We start from the raw sequence: 22,672 nt of genomic DNA, 5'->3' as shown, positions 1-22,672 counted from the left end.
GTTGTTGAAGTTCGCCTTTGTACATCTTATTATTTGTACCATGTAATTTTTAATATGTATATTTGTACAATAAAGAGTTTACTACTACTACTACTTTATTGTACCGCATTCAAGAAATAAATGATTATGATTATGAATTTATGATTATGATTCTTTTTGGCGAAGGCTCCCTTCAAATTTCGACTCATTCTCTCTGTTTTGTTTCTCGTCCTCTCCTCCAACCATATATTGGTACTCGGTGTATAGTGGGTTATATTATAACACACGTTGCATCGTGCGTACAAGGGCTGGTATTCCGTACCTGATGGTGCGGCGAGTGTGGCGGCGCGCGCTTGAGTTGGAGCTCTAGCGACGTGAACAGTTTGGCCACTTGCGCCACGCGCGCGTATAGGGATTGGTACTCGGTGTATAGTTCCGCGAACTCGTTCTTGTAGGCTCTCCGCGTACTCGAACTCGTTATTGGCGGGTATTGCCTGGAATGACAAAATCATTTTTAGAATTTTCAGTGATGTACTGATACAGCGGAAGATCAAGCCTCCCTAATAGAATCACTACATAGTATAAAACAAAGTCGCTTTCCGCTGTCCTTCTGTCCCTATGTATGCTTAGATTTTTAAAACAACGCAACTGATATTGATGCGGTTTTTACCTATCAATAGAGTAATTCTTGAGGAATGTTTTAGTGTATAACTTGTAAAGATTTTGTGTAACCCGTGCGAAGCCGGGGCGGGTCGCAACAAATAAATCATGGTCGCCCACTAGTAAAATTTTTGGAAACTGTGTTTTCTTGTTTGTCCAGTCACCCAGAAATTTGTGGACTACAAGCAGCCCTCGTGACTAGTCATCATCATAACACTAACTTTTAAATAATCTTACAATTGAAAAGATAATTAAATAAATAATTAATTAATTAATTATCTTAAAATTAATTGGGTCACAGTAAAGAGTAACGTAAGTACCTTATGCGTTATAATCTAACAAATAATACAAAATAGTATATAAATATTTCCCGGTTTCATTAGATGAGTTTACTTGATTAGAGATAAAAAAAATGACTGCGGTGAGTCTTGTTTGTTATATTTATTTGCCACTAGAATACGGTTAATACAATAAAAGCTTAGATGTTTATCAAATATGTTTAAACCAAGACGTATAAAAAACACGTTTTTAAAATCAATTAATGAATTGTGGCCATTCATTTTATTTTCAAGTCATTCGAGTAATCACGACTCATGTTTCATTGTGATAAGTTCAAAACATCTAATTACTTAATTAGAATCATTATCTCTAAAGCCTTTAATGAACAACAGTAAACGAAAAAAACCCTTCATTATCTACACTAAAGGATTTGCCACACTGGAAGCGTTCTGCGGGCAGCGGTCAGGTCAAACTTCAACTTCAAAGGTTGCTGTCAATGTTGTTCATACATAATGCGGGTTTGACCTGACCGCTGACCGCAGAACGCATCCAGTGTGGCAAATCCTTTAATGCCTTAATTATTTTTTTATCCCGTAATTTCCCACGTGGGCAATGGGTTTCTTTTTATACTACATAATTACAGTAAAACAAAAATATAACGCTAAGTTTGGGAGAGGCCTAATCTTGTTACAGTTTTTTCTATACGCTTTATTAAAAAAAAAAACCTGGTAATATTTTACTTTTATTGTAAGTTCTAATTCCAAATTATAACCCACAACCCACAAACGAAGCCTAGATACTTATAGAATCGCCAATCGGACTACTTTCACTTTCTGACGTCACGGATCTAATTAGCGCGCTTGCGAAATTCACGGAATATTACGTTCAACAAACTAACAGTACAATCACCTGCAACCATATCTACACTTAGTGCCAGTTGCACCATCCGCACTTGACAGACTGATCAACGTCACCCGGCGCGCCGCGGCGGTTTACTATGAAGCTTTCCATACAATAAAATTTAGCGAACTCTTTAACGATGACAAATAGTCTGGTGCTCATAAATATTTTAACATAGACATTCCAACAATCCTACAAACAAAACTCAAGTGATACCTTAGAATTCGCGACAAGATGTTTTTGTGTTTGGGTCAACACAGTTTGTTAAGCCCGCTCCACACTCGTCTACGAAATCGACTCCACACTCGCGTTCGCGGCTTCGTGCCGATGTGGAGGGGGCTTTAGAAGAACTCTTGTACGTCATATTATCGTAGGTACTTGGTAGATGGCACATTGCGGGAAGGGCTTATAAATAATTACCACAAAAAATGATGTCTGGTTCGTTTAAATGACATAAAATCAGGATTTAAAGTGTGACCCAGGCGACCGTAACAATGGCAGGCCTATGGAATTCTCCGCGCGAGCTCGGAATTACGCCTACGAATCTCATCCCGCCGGCGGTACAAAAGCCAGCTATGCTGTGCCAAAAAATGTCTTCGTCGCGAACAAATAACACACACAAAATTGCCTCGGGTAAATAAGGATCGCTTTATGCCCTTGTCGTATAATCTACTATTGTGTCTACTGCATAGATATTTTTCCAGCTTTGCATTACGTCTACACCAAACCAAAAACGGTTCGTACGTTTATAAAGACAACATGTCCAATGATACACTTTAAGGCCCATCGCAACATCATAGCTACCTATTGCTAAAAAGTGCATGTCATCCAATGCAACTTTCTATGAAAAACTGGTTCTGAATTACCTATCCGTACAATTATCTCGAACATCCGATGATTAAACATTTATTTTTTTATTTGATCTTATTAGAAGACCAACAGCTTTTACTTTTACAAACAGTATAGACCTATAATGGAGGATATAAACTATTGAGGCTGGAAACGTACCAAAGATCGAATGCGATGTACTTATCCTAAGATGTAACCTTCATGGTTCTATCAGGACTAAGTTATTAAAATAATAATCTTAGCAATACCAAGCGTTAACCGTTTAAGGGGCGTTAGACATTCTACATATAAAAACAACGGCCTGTTATTATTTCATTGTTTATGCGTTTTGGTTTCCTTTAGCCCTGTGTAAAATGAAGTATGATAATAATTACCTTTCAATCTCTTCCACATCAGTCATGGTCTCATCGGGCCCCGACGTTAATTCAGTATTTTCTAAGGGTTCCGTATTTGTGATGTCTTTTTCTGTAATAAAAAAAATCGTGTTAAATTATGTAGACAAGTACCACCCGAAGAAAGCTTGGTCATTTTAACTCTCCTGTGTTCTCCTGACTATGTCACTACCACAGAATAAATAATAGTACTAATACCGTACAGAAGGAAACTTCCTATAAAACCGAAGTTTGACAGCGGTTCAGGGTCGAATCATGCTGTCCCTTTCTAATATATGGCACTAACTATCCCTTTCGACTATTTAGGGTTGTCAAAATTCAAGTCATTATCTGTTCTGTGGTCGTGCACGCAAAGGGACCTCAAGTTGTGCCAACCCTAATAATTGCTCGGAGCAAAGCTGAGCCGAACGGAGCCGAGTTTGCCCGAAGCGAGGACATTTGACATTTTCGTGGCAAGCTCTAGGGCACACATAATTTTTGAATTGATACAGAAAATCTTATTAATCCATGGATATCCTGTGCGGTGTGCATTGTGAACCGGTCGGAATACAAAGGTTGATATTACCGCGGCTTTAGCGCCGCGCGTCGGTTGATGTCTTTGACGGTCAAATAACACACGTTTTAGGTCCACTAAAATCATATTCAACCAACTTTCAATTGAATTAGTATAATATACAATCGTGATATAATACAGAGCTTTTCAGTCGAGTACCGTGTTTAGGAATCGAAACTTGCTGAGTGGCCTAATGAAGGTACGAGATAGAAAAGCTTGATTATATCACTATTGTATACAATACTTTTTCTACGAGTCATTTAAAAAAATACTTGATATATGAATAGGTATTACTCATGAAATAGTCGCGCGTTAGAGTCTTTCCCACTGGACCGCGGCGCCACGTAATTGGTCAAATTCATTATAGTTGACTAAACCGTTCCGAAATGAATATTATTGTTGAGTTGGGAGCCCATCCATGAAAACAACCCAATTACAGTTTGGTATACGAAATCTTTATTCAACTATTACGGTCGACGAGTATAGAAAAATATATTTAGATCCGCATAGAAGATTTAGTGTACATAAAGGTATAGTAAAAGTACATTCGAAAGCGGCCACCATTCCGTTAACATTTTAGTCCACCTGCCATCACTCTGCCTAGCAACATGTCCCGCCCAACTCCATTTTAGATTGGTAATGGCGAAACCAACGTCTTGCACCTTGGTGCGTCGACGGATCTCGACATTCCTTAAAAGAAGCCCCTGGCGTCCATCGGTTCGTTGGGTGGACGACATCCGGAAGATTGCGGGTCACTTCTGGATGAGATTAGCTCAGGACCGGGACAAGTGGCGTACTGGAAGAGAGGCCTATGCTCAGCAGTGGGCGATAAAGGGCTGATATGATGATGAAAAGTACATACCTGTGATACTAGTTTGCTCTACTGGGGGACTATTTCTATAACCGTTCGTCTTCACAGGACTCGGACAAAGCTCCTTAACAGTGTTAAAACTGAGCGTGTAGCCGTTATCCTTTTTGACTGTAACAAATACATAAATAGATAAGTAATTAAACAAATACTTTACTAAGCATGTGGTTCTAATGAATTATAATTATGATCGTTTCCTAATTATGTACTTTCATTGACGTGCGTAGGCTTAATTTGACCAAACAGAAATCAAATCTTAATCTGTGAAAGAATGTTATAGTTAACATTTTCGATAGACATATATATATGTATAGGTAGGTAAATGCGAAAGTAACTGTCTGTCACCTCTTCACGCTTTAGCGAAATTTGGTATTGAGATAAGGGGGTGAAAAAGATGGTGGAATTTACTATGGAACTGGTATGACAATATCTATCCAGACGAACTCACGTACAGAAGCTAGTAAGACTAGACATTTGTCATAACCTAGCTGAAAATTGAAATTAACGCTGCGTCTTTCGTAAGCGAACAACTCGCGAACGCGAAGCGGCGCGGCGTTCGCGTTCGCAACGAGAGCGCCCACGTAGGACACTTCTATAGGTATCAAAGGATTGATTCATCCCGCGCCGCATCGCGCCGCTTCGCGTTCGCGTGTTGTTCGCCTACGTAGTACGCTGCGTAATTATTTAAAATGGAAATGCCAATGTCAAATGTCGATTATCTAGTTATATTGGTTAGAAGTGTAGAAAGAGATATTTCATCAATTGTTTTATACACCGTGCTTAAGTCACGTTTGTGTCGTGAGTCATTATACTCATTATTTAATGGAACCTTTTTTTTTTTTTTTTTTATACCACGTCGGTGGCAATCAAGCATACGGCCCGCCTGAACCTGTCGACACTTTGGGTTTGTTTATCGTCGATGGTAGTGTTGTTCACTTACGGTAGCGGTTTATGTGCAATAATTATGTATGCTCGTATTAAGCATTTATCTACGCAAGGGAATTTAATTTAAGTAGGTACATTAATTAGAAGAAAGAGAATAAAATGAAATGTAGGTAATGCTATAGGATGTTTATGACTTTACGTGTATTTAGCATAAGGAGTACAGAAATTAGTTCTCGCGAGATGTAGTTGCGTAGGTATCTATTTTGTAAATTATGTCATACATGATTGATACCTTAGTAATCCAGAGGTTCGGAATAAAAAAAATACAGCAGAACCTATCATCCACGCCTGGCTTAATAATCGCCATACATTTGTTAAGGTTTCATCACACTGCAGCATCTGTACTCTGTACCCGTTCACCCCGAGCGCATCAAGAGCGTGATATGCGCGCGCCCATGGGATCTGCTTATAGCGCAAATTAACTATAGTTTGTCAAAGGACTGTCTCATTTCAAACATACACAGAGTGAGTCATACTATCTTGTCTTACACTAGTACTAGCATCCAAAAGAAAAGGATGAGAATAGTTTTTTTGGTCTTATTTACTGACAATTTGGTTTGACCAACTATAATTAATGCTCGTAAAGTTTTATGAATAAGGGGGTTATGTGCCAAGGTAAATATTGAATTCTACCTGGAGAGGAAGAGAGAGGATGGAGCCGTGTGAAAAGTGTATAGGAAGAGCATAAGAGGGCAACCGGGTGGAAAACGTCCGTCCGGGCGTCACAGTTATTGCCGGAGTGCCGAAGCCCTAAAAGACCTGTTCACTATTGAATAAACCGGCGTGAAGTAGCGCAGAATAGGGCAGAGCGGTTTTGTTTCTAGTGGGTGAGCCGGACGGGGGAAGCTTGCATGTACCGGTACTGGTACCTGTGGTCCGGTCGTCCTCGTTGTCGGAGGCGTGGCGCTCGCCGGAGGAGGCGCCGGAGCTGCCGGTGGCGTAGCCGGAGGAGGGCGGGCTGGGGCGGCGGTAGTGGGAGATGCGCTGCTTCTTGGCGGCGGGCGGCTCCTCCCCGCCCGCCCCCGCCCCCGGCCCCGGCCCCGGCCCCGCGCCCGCCCCCCCTCCGCCGCCCGGCCGCTTGCAGCCGGGGGTGCCGGGTGCGCCGGGGGACGCGCGCGGCGACAGGGAGTTGGTGGAGTCGCTCGACACGGGCGGTGTTAGATTTTGAGGTTTCCGCCTGTTAAACGTAACGAATATTAATGCACGTCACTTGTGTATGTAAACTACAAACGGTCTAGGTTAAACTAGAGTCACTTAGGACTAGGCATCACACCGCGAGACGGATCGAGACCACACGTCAATCATACGCTCTCCGCCGCCGCCGCGGTTGGAGGAGTGCCGGCGGCCCGTTGGCGACACACCGGAGCTGTTGCTAACCGCAATTGCGTATAAGCTAGGGAATGCAAAACCGAATTTTAATTGTATGGAAAAATCGGTTAATAACCGAATATTAACCGATGTTTCATACAAATAATAACCGGTTTTGCATTCCCTAGTATAAGCCCTTATACGCAAAGAGCACTTACGCGACTTTTCTCGCGGAATCTTATGTGAGGCCTTACGTTACAATGGCGGCGATATATTTACGGCAGTCCTTACTGAACAACGGACGTGAGGAGTCGAACAATAATTTATGAGTTAAACAAGTATTTTGAAGGCAAAGCACCCCTTTGATGCGAAAAGTCGAAAACCTATTAGGTGCATCAGATCAGATTAAATTGAGCAATGGATATTGAACAAGTCGACTTATAAGCACGAATTTACAAAAAAAAAATGACTTGCTATTTTTGTTCAGTGTCAGCGCTACTGCAATATAGATACCTAACTATAACCTTAATAATAACAATATGAAGAATTTAAATACACGCACACACACATAGTCTAGGAGTGCCCCCTCAGAGCCTACCCTGGAAGTCCCGATGACCTGATCTCACTTAGGTACTTCTGACGCAGCTCAATGGCTAAGAACCTTGGATATAAGCTTGTGACATACTTATTATATTTTCGATTTATTTGTGACTTTTTATGCCATTCGATTAAATAAATAAATAAGAATTTAAATCCAGTTACAAAACAATGTTCTGTCGTACATAATAAAGTTTAATCTCCTTAATAAAATTGCATTTGCGAGGTGATTATGTTTGACCCGATACTGTTAATTTGTTAAACAGCAAGTTTTCCATTACGGACTGAAGGTTACGTCTACATTCATTCAAATATGATTACAATAATAATTCATGTAAAGTTCTCTTTTCAATATCATTGAGAAATTGTAAACTATAATGATAGTGAAATCGTTTGAGATATACAAGTTATAAGTTTCGTAGTCAAGAGACAAGTATATTAAGACTGCACGACTAAGGACAGGTTGCACGGAACCGTCTGTCGCCGTTAAAACGTAATTTTTTGGGTAAGTACATAGTTACATAAGACAGCAACCCGCAATAATAGTATCCTTCGTTTGATCCTTATTGTAAGTGTCTGTATTATGGTGATTCGACCTCTGCTTATTCTACGTCCTTTACTAAGTGAGCTCACTAGATGGCGTTATAATCGTAAGTCAAAGCGCCACACAAAATATATGGGCCCAAGATAAGCAGCTTTAAGTTTTAGCTTGGAATATCCAGTCTTAAATACAACTTGTCTATATTAGAGTGTTCGTCAGTAAAGGTCACATTTTACTCAGTCTTTATCTACCGACCTCGGTGAACGCGCCGCTACAAGGTCAAATTATATATATATTATATATGCATGCAAATAAAGAATGCCATATGCAAACGCTCGCTGTTTTCAGCTTTAAACATATGTATTAACAAATTGCATTTCTTCTAGACTTGTTATATAACAAATATTTGTTGATCGATTGGATATTTTTTGTGTTAATTTAAACGTTCATACCGAAAACTTTGAATGTAAATGAAATTTACAAATTCCAGGCATTTGACACTACTTAATTATACTTTTAAGAAAGGTCGATTTTCTTTAAGTGAAAGCATATTTCGCAAGTTATCTCTCTTGCTCCAATAATATTTTTCATAGTATCTATACATTCATCAGTGCAGTATTTAGGGATTTACCACCATGCTCCTATCTAAAGACACATTCGCTAGGCATGAGCAAGTTTACAATCATATATGGTCATAAGGGTTATGTGAAAACATGTGTTTCATTAATTCATGACATCATGACCAAGCATTTAATTTTGTACCGACAGTATCTTGAGGTGAATTTGACGATCTAACTTCTTTTCAAGCTACTTCGATATGGGAACTTAATATTCGGATAAGACATGCTCGTGTCTGGAGTCAATCCAAGCAAATTCTGCATCGATTTGCCAAGCCACAAAGTGTGAAAGTGCCACCTAAACGTCAAATATGACGTCTATAGAGGCAAATGCACACTGTCTACTCAATGTTAGCTTAGTCAGACTTTAGGAAGGGAGTTGGTAGATTGAAGTAGAATAAGTCTAAGCTAGCTTTGCACAGACTGACAGAACCAAATGTGGAAGTCTCATAGTAAACGCCAATATTCATAGAGATTTCACATTTACGATGGCATTTCCACATGTAATTTAAAATGCCGTGCAAAGTTAGTTTAGTCCGACTTTCAGAATCCGCGCGCGACCGACCTCTTGAGTATGCGTTTCTCCTCCTCGGTATAGAACGGCCAATCCTCGTTGACGTCGTTCCATATGTGCCTATGTAAGTGATAACAGTTGTCCTTCAGCGAGCCTATCTGAGGCAGGATCTTGTTCACCACACTGCGTTCCTTCTCCTTGATTCCCTCTGTAATAGTAGGCCGGGTGTTAGAGTTTCGTACTTACTTATAGACATCGTATATTTCATAAGGTTTTCGTTGAGAGTTGGCGTTGGCAAATTTGTAGGATATAAAATACGACGGACATTTTTTTTACAATAATACTGAACCAGAGAGCAGGAAATAGCTCAAATGTGTCTCCGTCTGTGTTAGGTCTCCGGGTGTAGTAAAAATATGTTTTAAGGCAAAGACAAGTTAGAAATTAAATTAAAAAATACTACACATTTATTCAATTTTTAGTGTTTTTCTTACTGTAACGAAAACGATACAAATAATACAATATCTGCGGTCATGTCAACGAATATTCAATTATAAAATTAAGAATATTGTAAAATTTTATGTATTAGAATATTTGTTGAACTGAGTTATATTATTGAAGGAAAGGATTTAACAACGTACCTTGATTGAGCCTTAAGTATAACTCCGGCTTTTTGAAGGGTTTCAATGCTAATAACTGTATAAGTCTTTCTCTGAAAAGAAGAAAACAAAACACGTTAATAAGTTGTACCTAAACTAAAAATATGAAAGATTATGACAAACAATTAAAAGCTAATTAAGGCTTGTAGCAGTTCATGAATAACGCAATTAGATATTTGTATTGAATATATTGGGTTTCCTTACCTATTGTAACGTTCTGTGCCTAGAAACAGTTTTATGAAAGACACGGAGGCATAGCCTGTCCGAATGCTAACAGCCAGTTCGCCATTGATTTACTGTGGCGAACTGGCTCTTAGAAAAGCGGACAGACTATACCTATTATGGCTATTATTCATAAAACAACTCGGGAAACCCAGGGTTTTTCTACAATGTTATTCTGTCATTACCCTCTCTAAGATCTACAAAATGAAAAAATCAGCTTCACGCGGCCAATAATATTCATAATTTTAGATTTAAACTATTGTATTTACGACTTGATTGGTGATTCTTAATTAATTAGAATTTGTGATAATAACCTTCAATGGCAAATTACTATTATTAGGTAGTAATCATTGCAATTCGGTTCATACCAAAGCAGTGTGAATAATTCAGAAAAAAAACCCGGCTAAGTGCGAGTCGGACTCGCCCACCGAGGGTTCCGTACTTTTTAGTATTTATTGTTATAGCGGCAACAGAAATACATCATTCGTGAAAATTTCAACTGTCTAGCTATCACGGTTCATGAGATACAGCCTGGTGACAGACAGACGGACAGACAGACAGACGGACAGAGGAGTCTTAGTAATAGGGTACCGTTTTTACCCTTTGGGTACGGAACCCTAAAAACAACAGTCATGACATGAACTCATGACGCCTAAGATGTGTTGCAATTTGCAATTAAAATTCACGTTTTTCTACTTATCGAGTGTCAAATGAGGCGTTTTCAAACGATCGACAAAGATAATATTTACAATTTTGCGCATTTTTCTGTTGTAATAACGCGAATAATGTAAACATATATTTGACGGCAACAACACAGTTAACAAGCAATATGAATCCTATTGCTACGACGCGACGTTAAGGTATCAGCTATGTTGTTTGTATGTACGTGTCAATAACAAATCGCACAGCCTTGGCTATGAATCATATGTAATAGCCGTGTAAGAGTTGGCCGGCGAAGAACAATATAAAACCAATAATGAAAACCGAGATTGACGTTGTAATGCCCGTCCAAATCGGACGGAGCAAGACAATTTACTATTAGCTCGATAATGGCTGCTATTTGCCTAGTCCGTCATTTGTTTTTGCTAGAATGCAGAAACAACATTTGTATCGAATGGTATTTAATTACGCTAAGGTAATACACGTTTTCCTTAGTACTTGAATAAGTAATTTGAGGAAGTCAGTAAGAATCGTCGTTCGCGGTGTCTACGCAGCGATACAAAAACGACACTCAATTCTGACGGAAAAATTGCAATAACTTATAAGACACGTTAAAGAGGAAAAATAAAAATATTTTACCGTAACTTTTTTTATTACAGATTTCGTAATACCACTTATTACAAATTTCTAGCAATAATGGACACCAACCAAAGTCGCAGACAGAGGAGCGGACAGACAGGCGGACATTGCGAAACTCCAAGTTCCTTGCTGAAAACTACCTTTTTGGTTGATGTCTTTGGAGCTCACTGCCAAAACACTCAATGTATGAAGTGTTTCCAACGTGAGCTCCCCACTATTCCAATGTCATCAATCTCACTGACACCATAATTTAAGTTGACGCTCGATAAGTGGGTAGATTGCCAGGAAGAATCACCCATCTATTATTAGAATGTGACAAAGTGAAATAGCATCTCACTATTTACGCAAGCGAATTTGTATCATATTTGACTGTATGAATAATGTAACGATAATTGTATTGTCCTTTGACATATCTGTCCTGTACCTATACCACATTGCTATCGCGAAATTCACTACTGCGGTAAGATATTTTAGTAAAAAAATTATATAAAAAATACCTAAAGTTCATTAAAGAGCTTAAATGAAAAACAAATCTTTAGTAGAGTATCTGCATACAAACATATACTAGGTGCCTAAAGCGGCTTTTAACAAAAGAGGCCTGCTGAGGCTATAAATGTAATCAATCTCAGTTATAACTTTTGAAGATCGAGCATAATAATAACATTTACAATTTATTATCATTGCGTTCATAACAGTCGTGCGCATTAATTTCTTAAGTAAGTATTTAGGTTTGTCGTCTGTGAAAATTAAAGATCATGTTCAAATAATAGGGACCAAACAAGGTATTACATGTTACAATATTGGGTCATTTTCCACTTCTATTGAACATCATTTCTCTGATAAACAATAAATTCAGACTCCATACTCGCCAACTTTTCCCTGCCGCTCCCTTATGTATCTTCCTTCAAAACCTATGTAGTGAGGTGCGATAGTAAAATACGTATTGTGTCAATACTAACTTGATGGACCGCCTCGCGAGTTGCGGGTTTTGAGGGGGCCTCTGCGGCTGGTTGGGGAGCTGCGGCTGCAGCGCGCCCGGGTGCGGCGCGGGCGTCGGCGCCGGTCGCGTCGTCGACGGCCGGTCGGGCCGCTCGGGCCGATCGGGCCGGTCGGGCCGGTCGGGCCGCTCAGGCCGGTCGGGCCGATCCACCCGCTCGGGCCGGTCAGGCCGTTCGGACCGCTCGGCCCCGAGCGCCGCGGGCCCGGACGAGTATAGGGGATGGGAGGAGCGCACTTTTACACGCCGACCGATGTCCGTTTGGTTCGGTTTTATCACTCGGGTGCTGGAAATACAAGTGTTTCTTTTAAAAACATTGGTTGACAAATGAATTGGCTATGTTAGGTTCTAAGGAAGACGTGTAGATGTTATAAGAAAGAGTCTACGTAAATTTCTACGTATTTGCAGGACATTCTATGTCAGACGAGCACGATTCTAAGTGGGTTAGCATAATAAAATATTAGCGATATTAAATGATTCATACTACTGTGTACATAATTAGAGATATGGCTACGGTATAATATGCATTTATGTTACGTATTACGTAACATAAAGTAATAACTTCACAACAACTACTTTATGTATATAGATGTGTATTGGTGTGTGATTAGTAATAGATATAGCTAAATCCCGAACCTTGCCTTTTGTTGTGCAATTACATGATGGAACCTTACTTACTATGTAGTAGAAGTTCCATGGGATTGTACAAATGATTCTTTATGTTATTGATTGATTTATGAAATACATTGTTTTATAACTCTGAATTTCAGAAAGAGGAGGAATTAGGGCATATTTAGCAATGTAACAGCCACGTATTAATCGTAAACTATCTTATACCTTTTAAACGAACAATTCTTGTATATTTATATATTTCGGGGATCTCGGAAACGGCTATAACGATTTCGATAAAATCGATCTAGGGAAAACGCGCATTGTCGAGTTTTTATATTTTTGCGCGATCTCCCAGATATTGAGCAAGTGTACATGCCCTTACAGTGGGTCTAACGCGGACATAACAATTCCAATATTCCTCTCTATTGCTCTTGCTGTACTTTTAATCGAGTAATGGAGAGGCAGATGCCTATCGAAATTTAGACTTTGCCTTTCTGTCAATAATTTCCCCTGGTTTCTTTCTTCGCTAGTTGGCGAATCATAATAAAATTAATAATTAAACGAATAATTGTGTCGGTATGTATCTGTACAATTACCAGATATGGCTGGGTGCCGTTAACCACAGATGGTGGTTTCGATAAGGTGAATTGTAACGGGTAGGTATTAAAAAAAAAAATTTCAGACTCAAAAAATCCATATTTTGTTAGTAATTAAATTAAATCATTTATTCTCATGCTGTGTTCTCATGTAACTGTGACACATACATTTTGTTAGTAAAAAACAGTGTCAAAAGGGTTAGTACCTAAGCCTAATAACAATTATACCTATACCCACCCTATACCTAAACCTACACACTTAACCTACACCTATACTTAAACTAAGGAACCTATAAACTAAGTGTTAGTCTAATTATAACATTTATAACATTTACTATACAATTAAGAGCTAGCCATAAAAACAAAAACAAACAAATACCTACTTACTTACTTACTTTATTAATTTGTACTGCCTATTACAATAATTTTGCTATTTCTTGTATAGCATTTCAATTAGATGCCATTCATGGGTTATATGCGACATATATTTTGATGAAAAAGATAAGGATTGAACATTAAGTAAAACATCATTTGTTATTTTAAATTGTGTCTAGAAGTTGCATAAAGAGGAAGGTCTTAAATAGCCAATTGTATTTTCGGAAGTTGTTTAATCATTTAAGCATGGGTGGTTATTTTATGTTAAAATAATATTTTATTTACTATAGTATTGAAGGAATTTTACTAATGCTATAGCGAGCGCTGTTTCTTAAACTCAAATTCCCTCACCAGGCATTTTGCACACTGCTTTTAAAACTTGGACTTTATTTCTGAATACCAACCGGTACGACTAGTTTCCTTACAATTAATTGATTTCCAAGGCGAGCCTATAAGCATTTCATTAGCAAATAATTACGAGCAAGCCTAATGAAATCATTAAGGGGCTATAAAATTGCTATTGGCTTTTCATACGCAGGTTAGTTCTTTTATGTACTGTTACAACATTAAACGTTGAGAAAGCGTGTTTATTTACTGTTTAGATAGTTTCGTGATATAGATAGTTTCCGGACTTTCCGGCAGGACTTGAACCCGCAAGGTCTGCAATCCGTGCATTGCTCTTAACCAATTGAGTTACGGAAGCCTACCAAGATCTCGCAAATATTTCCATTCCTTCTCTTATATATAAAACCCCTAAAGGCATATACACGCCTTTTGGGACACGACATCTACCGAAAGACGATTACCTACATCTTCTAACGGCACCGGAGTCTCAAGTTGTATTGAGAATTTACCAGTAACAATGTTTTTCCTTTAATACCTATAACATTTGTAGTATCGCTCGCAGACGTATCTGCTTGTTAAAATTGGTTTAGACTTCAGATTAAAATAAAGTTAAATGAATGAAATGTTTGAGTAATAAGAACTAAGTAGCCAGGCAAAGGCTAGTATGTAGAACATAAGAAACCGATTACTTGTAGAACTGATAGGACAGAAAGCCTCCCAGTGGTCAGCACATACCAAAAGACGCATCATTAGAAGGCCTCTAACAAGGTGACAATCTGAATACAAGTAACATCTCGGACAACCGTTATATGCGAACAGTCCACGACCAGTCGTGGTTCGAGGCCCTCTTTTCAGTAGTACTTGATGATTATGATCATAAAAAACTAATCATTTCTGTTCGCTGCCACCCAAACAAGCCCCAAGGAGTACAGGTCCCTATTTCACCAGCTTGACAATGGTCACCTGACAATTTTTACGTACATTTCTGGGTTGAATAGCAACCACGGCACCTAGCGTCAATGTGTGGATCAGCAATGAAAGGTGAATTGTCAGCGTCAGGTGATAATTGTCAGTGGTGAAACAGGGGCCCGACGACACTCACCATTTACTCTGTTCGGCGGCCACAGTTCTCGCCATGCGGTCCTTGGTGGCCTCGTACGAGTCGTCGTTGGCCTGCACGCGCATCCGTCGCGGCAGCGGCCCGCACGCCTCCAGCCGCCGCGCGCCGCCGCTCCTGACGCACTCAAACGAACCCTGAAACACAAACGTGCTACATTTAATACAACGCATATATATGTAGATGTGAGTTCCGTTTGCTATTAACCTACCCACCTTAACCTAGAGCACTGCCCAGTAGCACGGCCTCATCCTGGTAGGCTTCTTAACATAACATGTCGAAAATTTGAGGTAATGTCACTAAAACAGGTTTAACGATAATTCACTAGACCAAAAAAAAACAACGATAAACCTGGCAACCTGAAATCCTATAGATAGAAATGATACTTTAAGATGGGAAAGTGTACACGCGAACATGCTGCCATCTAGTGACCACTACCAGATATAAAACGGCTATGAAATAAACATCTTAGGAATGTAATTTTCCATAATCTACATACACTGCTGCTACACTAGACAACACAAATAAAACAGAAAATGGAGCAAAAATCTGTTTATAACAAATTGTTAAAGTTTTTCTGTGTCTCTGTCGGCGTCTTTGTAATGCCACACGGCAGAGAGCGTTATATTATAGAACTTACTATTTCAAACATGTCCTGGTTGTAGATAGTTAAAGGAACACTTAGATAAAAATGGAAATAGAACAAAAACTGTGTTGCTTTCAATTTTATAGTAAAAATTAAAAGTTTTCCTGGGTTACCGTCTGCTAAGTCTTTGTAATGCAACACGAACGGCCAGCGCCTGAAATCGCACTTTCTAACGGCTATTGAGTAACATTCCCAGTACGTGCTGAGCGGCGCATTCCGAATCTACTTCACTATTAACATTTTTTGCTAATTCGTAGCACAATGGTGGAAGAAAACTGCAATAACATCTGTACACATGTGACGGGACACATATACACCTACTACTATGTAGGCCAGGAAGTTTTCTTATTTCATCTATATTCCATTCGCCCAGTTTGACAAGCAGAACAAATTGGTATCTTTGGATTAGTGCTCAAATAAGCGAAGTTGGTAGCGATTTTAATAGCCCAGACTGTGCAAGGATTATTTTAAACGTCAAACTTCTATCAAATTATGACGTTTAAATAACACTTTAACAGCCTTGGCTATCAAATTCGCTGCCAACTTAACTTAGCTTGGTCTCTAGATCAGACAAGTAGTCATACTCAATAACTCGTCATATTTTAGCCTACACGAAAAATCTGACTATTTTATGAAGAGTTACCTTATCGGATATGACTCCGTTCGGCTCAGCATTGCTTCGAGCAATTATAAGGGTTGGCACAACTTGACATCACTTTGCGTGCACGACTACAGATAAGATAGTGACTTGAATTTTGACAACCCTAAATAGCCGAAAGGGATAGTAACATATATTAGAAAGGGATAGCATGATCCGACCCTGAACCGCTGTCAAACTTCGGTTTTGTAGGAAGTTTCCTTTCTGTATGGTAGTACTATTATTTATTCTGTGCTGTGACCTGTGACATCACTTGTTCTGTGTTTCATATAGTCTGTGCGGAAAGAGAAGTCGTGGATTGTATTGGGCCCCATACATTTTTTTTATACTACGTCGGTGGCAAACAAGCATACGGCCCGCCTGATGTTAAGACACGACTCACGACTCTTCTTTTTCCGCACAGACTAGAAAATATTTCACTATGAAACTATGAAATATATCACTATGGAAATAGTGGTTAATCGTTTTGACAGTTAGAAAAAAAAACCGGCCAAGTGCGAGTCGGACTCGCCCACCGAGGGTTTCGTACTTTTTAGTAAATGTTCATATAGCGGCAACAGAAATACATCATCTGTGAAAATTTCAACTGTCTAGCTATCACGGTTGATGAGATACAGCCTGGTGACAGACAGACGGACAGAGGAGTCTTAGTAATAGGGTCCCGTTTTTACCCTTTGGGTACGGAACCCTTAAAATGTGATTATAATTAACAAGCTAGTTATTAATATTGTCTTTGGTTACCGAGATAGTTACTCATGAAATAAAACTGTGAAAACGGATGACCACGAACGCTGTAAAGGGTTCGAAACGTCGGGATGTATTATAAATTCGCGATATAATCCGTTTTCACAGTTTTATTTCAAGCTAGTTATTTTTAAATTAGGACCACATAAAAAAGAAAAGTGTAAAAAATGTCATATATTTGGACAACGTTATCGGACTTAGTACCTAGTTATCGGCAGCAACCGTTCCGCGACCCACAAACCCAAGCGGAAAGCGTATTATAGAGGGGAGCTATAGAGATTATTAATCGGCCTCCATCTTGTCGGATCAGCTGAGCAACGGTCGTGGAAGCGTAAACTACGCTACGGCGAGGAGGGAAACCACAACGCGTAACGTTGTTTTTAAGTTGTTTAAATACATTTTGTCGTATTTTTATAAATTTTCATTTTTTGTTTTAAAGTATGTCGATAGATGGCAGTGAATTTACTGTGGTTACAAAATTTACTACGACAGTACCGCTCTATCCTATTATATCCTCTTTGGTACAGTCAATCAATTTCGTTTCTGGCCCATTTCGCACTTTGCTACAGTGACAAGTCATATGAAAGCCGATAGGGATCTCATATCATTGTCACTGTGACAAGGTACTAAGTGGCCCAGAAATTAAGTTGTTTGACAGTACATAACAGTTGGGTTCAGATCTTCACAGGCCAATGTTCCAGAAATATATTTACACGACCCTAAAACACTGACAATAAGGTAAATGTAAATATATTTTGGAAGGTCGGTTTGTATTAAAGATGTTTGTGTACATACTTGACCATACAATAAAATATTAGTATCATTAGATCATTACAACCTTACATAGGTACATAGAGTAACTTATACTAGAGCGGTACTGTCATAGTAAATTTTGTAACCCCAGTAAATTCACTGCCACACTTTAAAACTAAAAATGAAGATTTATAAAAATACGATAAAATGTATTTAAATATGGATAAATGATTTTTTTTATTTGCTTAATTATTTTTATGATTTTGACCCATGTTCTTTCACTGATATGCGTTAAAATTGTTAAATAACAAACGAAACCGTCAACGCCATCTATACGACAGTTGGCCAAAGCTAGTAGCGCCCTATGAACAAGAATCAAATTTTCTTGATTTTCGAGGCACGTTTTTTTCTTAGACTGTATCCATCTATTACGGAGTTATATCTATCTTTGATATTAGTATCATTAGATCATTACAACCTTACATAGGTATTTTACAGCTATACAATACGTGCTTTATTATTCTAGAACGATTATTAATAATGTTTTCAAGTATAACTGAACAGATGCCAAGTTCAAGTAAAAACGAATATTGAGATAAGAATTGGTTACCAACTGTTACAAGCCGCACACATACTTGTACGACATAATTGAATATATTATTTACACGTAAAACTTTGGGGCGCGTATACAATAGTTATTTACGATACAGGTGCGGAAAAGAGGAAATTCGAAACGAGTGGCGATAAATTAAAACACGACCGCAGGGAGTGTTTTAAATCGACATGAGTTGCGAATTACCTATTCGCACGTGTATCGTACAACGTTTTACAGTACATATGGCCCTTTAAACTTTCGACATATGCACGTAAAGTGCTATTTGACGCACTAGTGCAAGAAAGTAACACCATATGTACTGTAAACGTTTTTACTTTCATTCCGCCTTATCGTTCATTCGAAATAGAGGTTTATTTGTCGGCAAGAGGACGCTGGCCTCCTAAGCAATAGATGAGTATTCAAAAAGAACGCCAAAATATTTAAAAAAAATACCGAAAATTATAGGCGTCTTTCAAAATGCATTATAGTAGTTGCTGATTATTTTATTGCCGTGAAAACATGGTCAATGTATGCGCACCTTTGCTCTAACGATCCAAGTTACCACCTGTCTAAATAGTTCATGATAGGTCCATCACCGCGGCGTGGCGATCACGTTTAAATAGGTACCTACTCGATAATTCAAAACAGTGTTGCCAGGCGTACGATAATTGTCGTACATGTACAATAATTTGGGCTCTGGTACGATTTACGTTCCAAAGAGCATTATCATACGCAAAAGTACGATAATTTCAGCCCTTGGACGATGCCACCCAAATAGTCTAGTATTTGAAGCAAAATATGATACTTTCCCTCAGAATTAGCACCTTTTGGGGATTCGGCTCGTTAGTGTAAGTCAAAAATTTCGAAATTGCCTGTAAATTGTTTAGATCTATCACAAATTTAACACAAATACAAATCAGATTTTTGCGAAATTTAGAAGAAAATTGCGTTTTCTTTAATTATACATTGGACATGGAAGCTTATTTTGCAAGAAAATTTAGACGTTGTTACTTTTTTGATAGGCGTACGACAATTTTTTCATCGGTACGATAATTTTGACACTCAAATACGATAATTCTCTTCCGCTCACCTGGCAATACTGATTCAAAATCGCCTCTTCGACTTGCTGTAAAATATGCATTTAAAGTAGTGGACATATGTATCACTTTCGTCTATGATGTGGCCATGGTTTAATTTAGTTTTCAAATATAAAGTTTACCATGTCAACTGTTTTCTACGCAATACGCTATACGAGTGACGTAGATCATAAGTATAATATTTACTCAGCAGTGAAACCAATCAACTGATATATTGCAGTTACATAATTGCAAGGTTTAATTGGGAATGTGAGCATTACCGGTGCTTCAGGGAAACTATTAACTGTCTATAGTGTAATAAATAATAGCAAAGATAGATATAACTCCGTAATAGATGCATACAGTCTAAGGAAAAAACGTGCCTCGAAAATCACGAAAATTTGATTCTCGATCAGATGCCGCCACTAGTTTTGGCCTACTCTCGTATAGAGAGCGTTGACGGTTTCGTTTGTTATTTATAATTTTAACGCATATCAGTAAAAGAACATGGGTCAAGATGATATAAAAATAATTAATGCAAATAAAAAAATCATTTATCCATGTTTAAATACATTTTATCGTATTTTTATAAATCTTAATTATTAGTTTTAAAGTATGTCGATAGATGGCAGTGAATTTACATTGGTTACAAAATTTACTATGACAGTACCGCTCTATCTTATTATATCCTCTTTGATAATAGGTACTTACGTCCAGGTGAATAAAGACACTATACCTACACTTATTTCTCTCAGGTCTCTATAAGAAGAACTATTAACATTTGTGATCGCTTCATTTAGCCACAACTGGCTAAAAAAATGATTTATCAACCATAGTCATTAAAGTTGATAAACGAAAAGTGAAACATTTTAAACAAAATTGTTAAATATAATTATGATGTAACCAAGTTAATTAATCACTATCTGTAATCATCTATAACTTATCTTTCAGCTGATGTTTGTGTACCTACCTACGATATAAGATCATTTTTCGCCATCTGAAATATGTGAGATCTCGTGTAGATATGGTTACTCAATAACACAAAAACGACTGAGCAGATTAAATTTGGCATACAGATAGTTTGTAACTGGATTAAGATACTGGATAATTTTTCCTTGTCGAAAATCTACTCCTAAGATAGTTGTACGACTTGTACGGTAATGGGGATTTCCGTTAGTACTGAAGTACTAAAAGTAACAGTTTGGTGACTTTTACCCGATTATGGCGATTATAGTTATGGGCAGAGATTAGTAAAATGAGTAAATAATATCAAAGATAGATATAACTCCGTAATAGATGGATACAGTCTAAGGAAAAAACGTGCCTCGAAAATCACGAAAATTTGATTCTCGATCAGAGGGCGCCACTAGTTTTGGCCTACACTCATATAGAGGGCGTTGACCGTTTCGTTTGTTATTTATAATTTTAACACATATCAGTGAAAGAACATGGGTCAAAATCATAAAAATAATTAATGCAAATAAAAAAAATCATTTATCCATATTTAAATACATTTTATCGTAATTTAATAAATATTTATTTTTAGTTTTAGAGTGTGTCGACAGATGGCAGTGAATTTACTGGGGTTACAAAATTTACTATGACAGTACCGCTCTAGTATAAGTTACTCTATGATAATATATTGGACTTTACCTGTGGACCCTCCATTTCCGCATTACTATTGATGCTGAAGTGAAACGTAGATTCATGAGTCGGACCATTGCTAGTTGCGGGTGCCGGAATTGAGATTTTCTGAAAATAAAACAAATTAAATGTCAATACAGTTTCACATAGTAAAGAAAAATTGTCCATAACTCAGTGTGCCTAAGGGATCGAACTTGGATCTCCACCCCTAGCAGCCTGATACATGAATAAACTTAGTTAAGCTAAAACAATTTGAATCACTACACCTTATAAAACAAAGTCCCCCGCCGCGTCTGTCTGTTTGTGTGTATGTATGTTCGCGATAAACTAGAAAACTACTGAACGGATTTTCATGCGGTTTTCACCTATCAATATGTGATAGTGGATCTTGAGGAAGGTTTAGGTGTATAATTTGTTAAGGTTTTGTGTAACCCGTGCGAAGCTGTGGCGGGTCGCTATTGATATATTAAAGTCTTACTTAAAAAGAGCTATACAGAATGCGGGACAATCCAAAAATACGATTAAATGTTACACTAGGTATGTCCATTAGGTAAACTAGACCAGGTTAATTGCGATCTAAATATGTATTATCTTCAACCAAATTATGCCCTTGGGCATATCTCATTAATGCGTTGGAGAAACTATTAGTACACAAGTACGGTTCTTTTACGGGCATGTGTCAAAAAGCCGATTTTCTTGATTTTTTTTTTAATAACTCCAATATTATTTAAGTAAAGGTAACAGTTAATTATGGAACAATGTCAAGTAATGCAGAAGAATTATATAAAAGATCCAATATAATTGATCTAAAGTTAGTTTTTCCCTAATTTTCATTTTCCTATTGACTGCTATGATATTGCACCCAGCTGTATATAGAAGTCAACGGAATTAGAACGTTTAGCGTCCTTAACTGATAAACATGTAGACATAATCAGAAGTCACGAAGTTTCCGCTGCTTCCTGTTTTTAAACAGTGTTAGACGTCATAAAAGCAGTTTTGAGTTTTGAATAATTTGAATTATTTATATGGAGCATACAGACAACGAAACTAGAATATATATCACCTACGTTACTCCTTTCCACTTCGGTTAGTTTTGCTTGCTTCTTTTTAATCGAGCTAATTGAAAATGAAGTAAAGTAGTCATTGTCCACTCAATCGGTCGGATGCGATAACAAACACCTGCTGTTGATGTTGACAATAAAAGAACAGTAGACTCCCACGAGAAACCCACGACAGGTCTCGTTGTAGAGCCAAATATGGGTATCCTGGGCTAATAGCTCGATGCAGCCGCAGTGAGTGGGTAAGCGATGACTTTCAGCGCCTAGCTTGCATTCT

The 22,672-nt window shown here is 38.1% G+C and overlaps 1 protein-coding gene across 1 annotated transcript in view; it reads right to left on the bottom strand.

The window, feature by feature from the left end:
• LOC134748808 (RNA polymerase II elongation factor Ell) overlaps window positions 1-22,672 on the bottom strand; it is an 80,094-nt gene that overhangs the window by 8,258 nt on the left and 49,164 nt on the right. The window contains exons 3-11 of the mRNA XM_063683610.1: window positions 21,347-21,445; window positions 15,207-15,358; window positions 12,139-12,462; window positions 9,641-9,711; window positions 9,054-9,210; window positions 6,295-6,602; window positions 4,475-4,591; window positions 3,042-3,132; window positions 302-473 (exon numbers count right to left, since the gene is read on the bottom strand). Of these exons, the coding sequence (XP_063539680.1) occupies window positions 302-473; window positions 3,042-3,132; window positions 4,475-4,591; window positions 6,295-6,602; window positions 9,054-9,210; window positions 9,641-9,711; window positions 12,139-12,462; window positions 15,207-15,358; window positions 21,347-21,445 (1,491 nt within the window). The remainder of the gene's footprint in view (window positions 1-301; window positions 474-3,041; window positions 3,133-4,474; window positions 4,592-6,294; window positions 6,603-9,053; window positions 9,211-9,640; window positions 9,712-12,138; window positions 12,463-15,206; window positions 15,359-21,346; window positions 21,446-22,672) is intronic.

This window comes from Cydia strobilella, chromosome 17 (genome assembly GCF_947568885.1).
Source record: "Cydia strobilella chromosome 17, ilCydStro3.1, whole genome shotgun sequence".
In the NCBI taxonomy this organism is placed as follows: Eukaryota; Metazoa; Arthropoda; class Insecta; order Lepidoptera; family Tortricidae; genus Cydia; species Cydia strobilella.
The sequence above is the reverse complement of the archived record's forward strand: the minus strand, read 5'-3'. Positions and strand labels throughout refer to the sequence as shown.